The sequence below is a fragment of the Topomyia yanbarensis genome, chromosome 3 (assembly GCF_030247195.1).
Source record: "Topomyia yanbarensis strain Yona2022 chromosome 3, ASM3024719v1, whole genome shotgun sequence".
Taxonomy (NCBI): Eukaryota; Metazoa; Arthropoda; class Insecta; order Diptera; family Culicidae; genus Topomyia; species Topomyia yanbarensis.
The window spans coordinates 50411596-50422419 of record NC_080672.1 but is presented as its reverse complement, the minus strand read 5'-3'; the positions used below and the strand labels follow the sequence as shown (position 1 = coordinate 50422419).

The 10824-nt window shown below is 44.2% G+C and overlaps 2 protein-coding genes across 2 annotated transcripts; one reads left to right on the top strand and one right to left on the bottom strand.

Moving 5' to 3' along the window:
• Positions 1 to 5239: 5239 nt before the first annotated feature.
• LOC131691304 (probable endochitinase) lies at positions 5240 to 6004 on the top strand. Its single transcript, XM_058977588.1, has one exon. It carries the CDS (start codon positions 5253 to 5255, stop codon positions 5979 to 5981), a length of 729 nt encoding a protein of 242 aa, XP_058833571.1. The 5' UTR covers positions 5240 to 5252; the 3' UTR covers positions 5982 to 6004.
• A 1058-nt stretch (positions 6005 to 7062) lies between these two features.
• On the bottom strand, positions 7063 to 10123 carry LOC131690624 (fibrillin-1-like). The gene has a single exon (XM_058976543.1). The coding sequence runs from the start codon at positions 10083 to 10085 to the stop codon at positions 7077 to 7079; it is 3009 nt and encodes a 1002-aa protein (XP_058832526.1). The 5' UTR covers positions 10086 to 10123; the 3' UTR covers positions 7063 to 7076.
• Between the last annotated feature and the right edge of the window lie 701 nt (positions 10124 to 10824).

Below are 10824 nucleotides of genomic sequence, written 5' to 3'. Positions count from 1 at the left end.
TGGAAAGACCTGAGGTCTCAAACCTTAATACATCTATTGGATTTACACGACAATTGTACGTCCAATACTGTCATACGGATGCCTTGTGTGGTGGCAGAGGGGAGAGGTGATGACAGTCCAGTCAAAGCTAAACCATTTGCAAAGAATGGCGGTGGCGTTGACTGGTGCTTTCACCACAACTCCGACTGCTGCTCTTGAGGCATTTCTAAATGTCAAACTATTACACATACACCTCAAACAAGAAGCACTATCATGTACATACAGACTGCAGGTTACTGGGCTTTGGAACAGTAACCATGTTGATCTTGCTACCAGTCATACGCGATTGTGGTCACAAATGGGTGAAGATATTCTTGCTTCCAGCGATATTACACTCACTTGTACATTTTTTCACAGGACATTCCCTGCGAAGATTCCCTCTCGAGAGGAGTGGTTGTCTGGGTATATGGAAAGACAACAACAAACGCAAGTGGTCTGTTACACTGACGGTTTGATGGAGGGACGTGTTGGTGCTGGTGTCTACTGTCGTGAAATGAGATTGGAACAATCTGATTACTAGGTAGATACTGTAAGTACAGTACTGTATTCCAAGCAGAAATCCTTGCGAGTATGTGCGGGGTACAATCGGCCCTTCCACTGAGTTTGTCCGACAGAGTTATAAACTTCTGCTCCGATAGTCAGGCTGCAATCAAGGCCTTTAGCTGAGACAAATCACGGTCCAAGCTAGTGATCGCGTGCCGAGCCCAAATCGAAGAACTAAGCATTTTTAACAATATCAACCTTGTCTGGGTACCCGGACATTTCGGTATTACTGGAAATGAATGGGCTGACGAATTGGCCAGGGAAGGATCAGCGATTTACTTCGTTGGTCCTGAGTCTGAACAATTTCTTGCTCTCGATTTTAATCTTTTAACCATTTTTTTTTTTTATTCAAATCGTTTATTTGATAAGGCACGTTGCGTTAGCTTAAAGGTGCCAATTTTGTTTTGTTTTACATTTTAAATTGCTTAAAACTAGGGGATTACATATTGATTTTTTTAAAATGAAACTAATGCGATTTTATAGCTATCTTATATATCTACACAAGGGGATAATATTGTTTTCGTAAGATTAGGGGGGTCATTTAGTTTTTGTGGCAATATGGTTTGACATTTTTATCAGTGAGATTATTGGAGCAAATAATGTTTAATTAAGGGGGACAATTTTTTACGACTAACTTAAAACTAGGCATAACTAGAGGGCATGATTGAATTTTGTAAAGATTCGTAATTATAGTTATTTTTGTGGGTAGTAGAGTTGGGCAATTTCAACGAGATTATATAATATAATAGTTAAAACTAGAAGAGACAAGAAGAGCTAAATGCTTCGTGATGATATTGGGGGGGGGGGGGGGTGGGGGTGTTACTTCTGGGTATAAGAGTCAGGGGAGGGAGGGTAGACAAAGATGGCAGGGAGAGAAAATTATTTCAGTTTCAGGCATCGTGAGATCAACGGATGGATTACAAACTCGGGTGGCCTTCATCAGGGGAATCATGTTCTGGGACGCCGGGTGGTCCTCCTCAAGATGGCAGGGGTTTTTCCAGACGATTTCGTAGTACGGCTCAGATGTGGATCGGCTACATTTCGAGTTAAGCGTGTTATGTTCGTTCCGTAGGTCCCGTGTTTGTTGGCTCATTCGATACAGATGGTTTGATACAGGTGGAAGAGCGTTCTGAGAATGATAAGGAGATAACAAGGGGCAGTTAGACTTGTATATTGATGGTTTTCACAAAGGTGTATATAAGGGACATATAGAGAACATCGCGGCTTGCCAGCACATCTCGAACCGGGACGTTGGTTGGTCTTCCTCGGGCCCGCAGGGTATCCATTAGCCGAGACCTAGCGGAACTGTACTCGGTGCACGCCCAGACAATGTGCTCGATGTCGTGATAGCCGTCGCCACAAGCGCAGATACCACTATCCACGAGCCCAATACGCCGGAGATGTGCATCCAGCGTGTAATGGTTTGCCATGAGTCGGGACATCACACGAATGAAGTCACGACCCACATCCATCCCCTTGAACCAAGGTTTCGTCGATACCTTAGGGATTATCGAATGTAGCCACCTTCCCAGCTCTCCACTGCTCCACGAAGTTTGCCAACTTTCGAGGGTTCTCTGATGAGTAATACTGAAAAATTCGCTGAAGCAAATTGGTCTTTCGTAAACGTCTCCTTCTAAGGCACCCACCTTAGCTAAGGAGTCTGCCTTCTCATTGCCCGGAATGGAGCAATGAGAAGGGACCCATACCAAGGTAATCTGGAAAGAGTTGTCAGATAAAGCACTCAGTAGCTCCCGTATTTTCCCCAAAAAATACGAGGAGTGCTTGCCTTGTTTCATCGAGCGAATAGCGTCAATGGAACTGAGGCTATCCGAAACGATGAAGTAATGGTCTGCGGGTAATGTTTCAATGACTCCAAGGGTATACTGAATGGCAGCTAGTTCTGCGGCGTAAACTGAAGCAGGGTCACTGAGTTTGTAGGAGGCGGTGAACTTTTGATTGAAAATACCGAAGCCAGTGGATCCTTCGAGGTTTGATCCGTCAGTATAAAACATCTTAGAACAGTCGACTTCTCGGAATTTATTATAAAAAATGTTTGGAACCACTTGTGGGCGTATGTGGTCCGGAATTCCACTAATCTCGTCTTTCATGGATGTGTCGAAGAAAACAGTAGATTCAGAAGTATTTATGAAATGCACACGGTTGGGATTGTAAGAAGAAGGGTTAATATTCTGCGCCATGTAGTCAAAGTACAGGGACATGAAACGGGTCTGAGAATTGAGCTCAACAAGCCTTTCGAAATTTTCAATCACGACCGGGTTCAAGATATCGCATCGAATGAGCAATCGATATGAGAGTTCCCAAAATCGATTTTTCAACGGGAGAACGCCCGACAGCACTTCGAGACTCATCGTATGGGTCGACTGCATGCACCCTAAGGCGATACGCAAACAACGATACTGAATTCTTTCGAGTTTGATGAAATGTATGTTCGCGGCGGAGCGAAAGCAGAAGCATCCGTATTCCATTACCGACAGTATCGTTGTTTGATACAACCTAATTAGGTCTCCTGGGTGGGCACCCCACCATGTTCCGGTTATTGTACGAAGAAAGTTGATCCTTTGTTGGCATTTCTGTTTCAGATACCGAATATGGCATCCCCAAGTACCTTTCGAGTCGAACCAGACCCCTAGATATTTTACTGTGAAGACCTGAGCGATAGTTTGACCCATTAATAGAAGCTGTAGTTGTGCTGGTTCACGCTTCCTTGAAAATACAACTAGCTCAGTTTTCTCCGTGGAGAATTCGATACCCAGCTTAATAGCCCAAGCAGACAAATTGTCCAGGGTATTCTGTAATGGTCCTTGTAGATCGACAGCTTTGGGTCCCGTAACAGACACCACGCCATCGTCTGCAAGTTGCCTTAACGTGCAGGAATTGTCAAGACATTCATCAATGTCGTTGACATAGAAATTGTATAAAAGGGGGCTTAGACATGAGCCCTGGGGAAGGCCCATGTAGCTAAATCGTGATGTCGATAAGTCACCATGCGAAAAATGCATGTGCTTTTCCGACAACAAGTTTAGTAAAAAGTTGTTTAAAGTCGCTGAAAGACCATGCTGGTGCAGCTTCTCTGAAAGAATGTTGATCGAAACTGAATCAAAAGCCCCCTTAATATCTAGGAACACTGATGCCATCTGCTCTTTGCTAATCTTTTAACCATTAAAACGACTAAAACGATATCAATCTGAGTGACCATTGCCGGATACATTACAACATCAAGTTTAGTTTTCAATTTGCTATCAGACTTTACTCAGGCACGCTTAATATCAAATATAAATTTTGAAATTCTAATTAACAGCGTGTACAGTAATGTTCCTATATTGTACTGAAAAAAGGGAGAAGATCAATCTACCATTTTGTCAAACAAATTCCAGTTATTTCATTGATTTTGGGCAGATTGCTCGTCCAACGGAATGCAGACACTCCATTAGAGGAATTTGAGGAAATTTGAGCTCATCTCTGGAGGATTTGAAAAGCGTTTTGTTGTTTGTAAACACTTTTGTTCGGACTATTTATTTCACAATGTTAAAGATACATCGACCTACATGAAGAAGAACTCGGCACCATCGACATGGTGCCGAGTTCTTCTTCATGTAGGAGGCGAAGATTCAATTTTGTTTTCGTGGGTAAGTTCACGAAAAAGAAATATGAATTGGCGAGGGATCTGTTCCTTCAGCAAGAACACTTGTTTTTTGTGACGGATAAGACTATGAATTTGGAAGTATTTAAAACGGAGTGCTTCAATGAACGGATTTTACGCTTCATTAATTTTCATGATGGCCCAGTTACGTATTGGCCAAATCTAGTCAGCTGCCATATCAGCAAGGCCTTGCTACCAGGCCCGTACGCAGAAAATTCTCAAGGGCAGGGTTTAGATTTGTTACGTTTCTTATAACACAGGGACAGAAATCGACTCAGCTGAACAAATTGAGTCAATATCTGTTATCGAGAAAGATTTTTCAACAAACACCGCTGTCTGCTGGCACGTGTTTATCCTCATCCAACCTGGTCCATCGTTAGGTATTACCTCAGGATTGCTTGTGCTCCTGCTCTTTTTATTTTGTATAAATCGTTCATGTTTTCTCCATTGCTACTTTTTCTAATCGTTCTCAGGGCGACTCGTTCCTATTTATATGCTAGCTGGTGCTGAGAAGTCCTCGGCGGCGGTATTTATCGCGACATCCATGCACTTTTAGGGCCATGTAGCTCTCAACCACTCCGAAGGAGATATCATCGGCAGTGAAATTTCTCTGCGATTGCACCCAGTCACACAAATATCGGAAGAATGAAATGAATATAGGAGCGTTACCCCTAACTATTGGAAAAACAATTATCCGATTGTATAAAGGTAAGAAGGGTTCGCGTAAAGCTGTTAAACTTAATGAACAAGGCACAGGAAGCTAAAAATCGTTAAATCAATAACCCTCGCCGTTTGTTTATCGCCACCAACATCGCAATGAGATAGGTCTGAAAGTCTCGTGTTGATCCGGGTAAATCCTTTCAGACAACAGCACGGTATAAAGATTAAGTGAATGTTTTGTTCCCGTGAACTACTAATCTTTAGATAAATAAATCACGACACTAAGGTGTGATAAAATAACGCTACTCAGTATGGTTATCGGTAGTTTCATTTCGAGTCACTAACGAACATGAAGACGTTTCCTGTGTGCCTTCTGTTTACCACTGCACTGACTTTCAAGTGCACATTCGGTCAAGAACAACCTACCGTCGCTCATTCAATCTGTAGTGGAATCACATATGGAGTTCTTCCTGATCCAACAAACTGCCAAAAGTACTACGTGTGCATACAAACGAAGGCAACCCACAATTCGTGTCCGCCGGATTTTGTCTTCAGACCGAATGTTTCTTTCTGCGTCCATCGAACACAGTACCCTTGTTCGACCACCGAACCAGCTACGTCAACAGCAGCCAATCCGGAGACAACTTCAAACTCCGACCCTATCACAGAACATCCATCGACCCCAAGCGAATGTCCGGAGACACCTTGGGAAGCGCACTTCTGCCGAAACCACATTTCCGATTTGATCCGGAACCCAGTTAACTGCACCCAGTACATAAACTGTGAAAGTTCACCTCCTCGTAACCAAGAATGTCCATCAGGTGGAGTGTTCAGCTTATCGTACCAGGACTGCTTTCCCGGGAATCCACGAACCTGCGAGCTTGACCCAGTTGAGTCAAACTTTTGCACCGATAGACCCGCCGGGAACTATCCACATCCGTATCTGTGCAACCGTTTCGTTACCTGTTTCCGTGGAGAGCTTCGAGTTGAGATCTGCCCGCCGTACTATCTGTTTGACAGAGCAGCGCAGCGATGCATCAGGGGCGATGTGCAGCAGTGTTCCTCACTGGTTGGGTGATGCAGATAAATCTAATTAAAGAATATATTGTTTTCATTTTAATTGAAGCAGTTCGAAAGCCCCGAAAACTTTTTTTTGTCAGAGAAGATAATGGAGTCGGTGACTTTTCTAAGTGAACTTTACAATTGGCATGACGTGTTTTAGCATTGATATTGGGTTCAGTTGATAACGAAAGCAAAGGTGATAATAACGTCCCATGCACAATTATTATCTTCTAAATAATTCGTTCAGCTCACACCTTTGTGATGGTATGAGGTGGGACCATCATCATCATCATCATTATCACCATCAGCATCAAATAGTGATAAGCTTTTTTGGCATATACCTTTGTCGGTACTAGCATCACACAGAAGACTATGATCACAATTCCACAGTATTCAGACCCGTTACCGATAGTATTTGGATTTTATTCGAGCATCATACGAACACAATATAATGAGCCTATTTTCATATTATTTCTATTATCATCCTATCCATTTAATGGCGTTGGTTAGAGCAACATCTGTCATCTTTGTTCAGCGTATTGTTTCAAATGCCAGGGTTGAAATTGAGGCACTCGAATCGAGTTTTCATTGCGCTCAAACACGATCAGTTCACCATTATAAGGATATTTTCGTTTTATTTGTAACAATGCCAAATATCGATGCCAATTTATAAGCATTCCATCGATTATAAGCCGAGTAATTGATGAAACAGTGTGACATCCTCTCAAATAGAGCCAAAAGAGACTCAATACACTACCTCGGGTATTCATCAAAATCCAAACACATCCGCTCATTCAGTTCACCGAAAATTCACTTGAAGTACTTCTTTCCGGATCAAATCTGCTGTTCACGAACTTCATGAGCAGGAATAAATCAAGTTAACACAGCTTGGTGTCATTGTACATGTCTACTGCAGGAAATGACTGTTGCATCTACTGATGATTATGACATGGTTTGGTTATCCGATTGGGCTTATCAGTGTTTACCTTGCATTGTGAGAAGCCATCGGTTTCGCAACGAACAATTTGTTATCAGTCGCTATCAAAATTGATTTACAAGTCTATGGACATTTCGAATTGCGATCAAAACAATCTCAATTGTAAGATTACATTTATTTACACTTCTTACGATCACCTATAATACATGCATTCAACATGGCATTGAACACATGCGTTTCGGGACAGTCGCGTATCCGAGCCGTTCGCGAGATACACTGGATGTATCTGTGACACACGAATGGATGCGGCACGTTGTACGTACCCGATCGCGTACAAATGTCATTAGTGATTGCATCCGGCGATAAATCCCGTGTGCAACTTTGCACCGCGCTGGAACTACAGCTCCCGAGAGTTGCTGAATACTTTGGGTCCGGCATGGGGTATAACTCACACGTATCAGCATTTCCAGGTGTGCAAACCAATTGCTCCGGATCCAGAATCTGTCCGATTTGACAAGCGAAAACCACCGGCAGTCCCGACATGCACACAATGAACAGATCACAGTGAATCGGATGTTCCAAAATAGCGGTTTCTAACCCGTCACAAATTTCAAAGAAACTCTCGCAAGTTGAGGCGTCACCTGGAGCACACAATCCGAGTTCCGGTGAAAATGTTTCTCCCCTAGCGCAAGGTACAATAATTGCCACCTCCGAAACACAAGATATGAACAAATCACACCTTGTGGGGTGCGGAATGTTTTCATTCGGTCGGAACAGGCAAAGATGTGGGAAGTATTCGCAGGTGTCTACATCACCTGGAACACAGTCTAGAAAACGAGGTCGCAGGACTGTCCCTATGCCACAAGAGTGCACGGTTGCCAGTCCGTTCGAGCAAACCACATAATCCAAACATTGTAACTGATCTGGCGGTGGAAAGATTGCCTGGGGTTGTCCTAAACACATATCATCTATAGGATGGAGTTCGCAATCATTTGCAGAACCAGGTGCACAAACTTGCATGTTTTGATGTAAGATTTGTCCGCTTGGACAGGCGTGCATACTCGTTACGCCGTCGCGGCATTCGATCTTCAGATCACAGTGATTCGGGTGCACGACAACTCTATCCGAAAGTGGACCACACATTCCACTTAAATTCTCGCATGTATCTCTATTACCGACAACACATTGTCCCCCGTCAGCATCGAAAATTTGGCCCCGTCCACAAGACTCGACTGTTGTCTGTCCAAAGTGGCAACGAAGGAACAGATGACAAACGGAAGGATGAGGTAAAACACCTTGTTCTATTGCAGCGCATCGATCGATATATAGCTCACAAGTATCCGAGTTCCCGGCTACACAACTCATCGTTCCCGGTTGCAGAACCTTTCCTTCCGGACAGGGTTCCAATGTCACCTGGCTATCACGGCACACTACCAAAAGAGTGCAGTCATCGGGATGCGGATAAATAACTGGTCCCTCACGACCATCACACATTGCATCGATATCGGTAAACTCACAAGTGTCACTGTTCCCGGGTGCACAGAACTGCATATCCGGCCGAAGAATTTCACCCCAGGGACATGAATGAACTGAAGTGACGCCAGCACTACACAGCATAAACAAATCGCATCGATTCGGGTGAGGTATGACCCCATCCGGGCGATCAAGACAATAATCGTCCAGGTTGTCGCATGTTTCCGTGTTGCCTGGAATGCACCGAGATTCCGTAGAATCAAAAATATGTCCCTCTGGACAAGATTGTATATTTACGTGTCCACCAGCACAATTAATGAAAAGCTGGCATCGGGATGGATGTGGTATGACACCATCCGGTCGACCAACGCAAAGATCAGTGTACAGCTCACAGGATTCTGCATTCCCTGGAACGCACTGGATTGTCCCTGGTTGAACAATAGTGTCCTCCTGGCATGTGTGGATAGTCACTATTCCCTCATTGCAAATAATAAACTGATCGCACCGATACGGGTGCGGATAGATAACAGGCCCTTGTCGTCCGTCGCACATCTCTTCAATGGAATCAGCTTCGCAGGTGTCCACATTTCCCGGAACACAAAACTGCATATCCGGGCGAAGTATTTCCCCCGGTGGACAGTTATGAACCTCCGCTCGTCCGCCAATACACCAAATAAACATTCCGCAATGGTTGGGATGTTCGATTACATACCGATCCGGACGTCCAGCACACACTCCATCCAAAAGCTGGCAGGTTTCCGAATCACCTGCTACACAAAGTTGCAAGTCTGGTCGTAGAATATGCCCTATCGGGCAGCTTTCTACGGTCGAAGTACCACCCACGCACCGAATATACAGTTTACACCCATCCGGATGAGGAATAATTCCATCCGGTCTGCCCTGGCAAGCTACCTCGGGTCTACTCGCTACACATGTCTGTGAATCACCGGGAACGCAAAATCGAATATCCGGTCGAAATATTTCGTTATCTCCACACTTATCGATGCTGGCATGACTGCCATCGCACCTGATAAACAAGTCACAGAAATCAGGATGCGGATGCGTTTGCTGAGGTGGCTGCTGTAAGCAAACCTCCTCCAGTGATCGGCAAGTTGTCGCACTGCCTACCACACATTGCAACGATCCAAACGAGAAAATTTGTCCTCGTGGACACTCAAACTCGGTACTTCGCTCGTCAATGCACTCGATGTAGAACTCACAACCATTGGGATGGGGAATCACTCCATCCGGTCTTCCCATACAGAACACATCACCAGGCTGACAAGTATCTCTGTTTCCAAACAAGCAAACACCCTGTTCCTGCCACCAGATTTCATTTGACAAACACTCGATAACATTCGGGTTGCCCAGCTCACAGAACACAAACTTGGTGCAGTTCTCGGGGAACTCAAACACGCCGAACGATACCGCCGAACAGATCAGTTCCAATTCTGGATCCGTTCTGGAACAATCATCCCAACTGCCAGGTTTACATTCGAAAATTTCTGGATCGAAAATGAAACCTTCGGCGCACTGGTAAACATTCGATTCTCCGAAAACACAGGAAACGTACTTGTAGCACAACACCGGATCCGGGTGGGGAAATATTCCTGCAGTGATGCCATCGCAAAAGCCTTCCAAATCATCCTCGGCGACGGCCAGTGATGACGGTGATGATGCTGCTGCTGCGAGCAGCACGAGTAGAAACATTTTCGCTAACGACTGGCTAATTCAGAGGCGCCCGCAAACGAAAACTAACTGAATGGCTTGACAATGATTGTGCTTTTGTACCAATTTGTTTCGGCGGTTTATTGGCCAATCGCCCATTTCGATAGTACTATCAATGTTATGGAGTTAATCAAAAGAGCTAATCTGAAGATAAGCTACGATTCGGGTATACGACTGTGACTGGAGAAAGCGTTTGATTGTTGCCGTCATGAGTGACGTCTTAGAATGCGATTGTAGATTGATACGAATGCGACTGATCGACTAAGAATTACGCAGCTGTTTATGTGATGTTTTAGGGGTTCAAAGGAGGGGTTTGAACCCTCAAAACCCTCCCTTTGCGCACGGGGCTGCAATATCACATAGACAGCTGCGTAATTCATAGTCGATCAGTCGCATTTGAGGATTTAATGAAAAATTTATAAAAATCGCGAGCCGCTCGAGAAGATCTTCATAAGGAAAACCATTCGCGTTGGAAAAGAATAAATAAAAAAGCAACTGATGTTCTTCATTGATTGTTATATGTAGCTTTGGCTCGCGTATGTTCGCAGTACTAGGTTGCTATGCCTCATTTTCTAAGCAAACATAATGCATCACAACGGAAGAAAGCTATCTTGTGAATGACGAATGAACAGTTCGTGATATGATTTTCCCATACTTGGTTGTGAGTAGGCCAATTACGCCGCAAAGTTCGATCAGTGGGATGCTCAGGAGAACAAACACG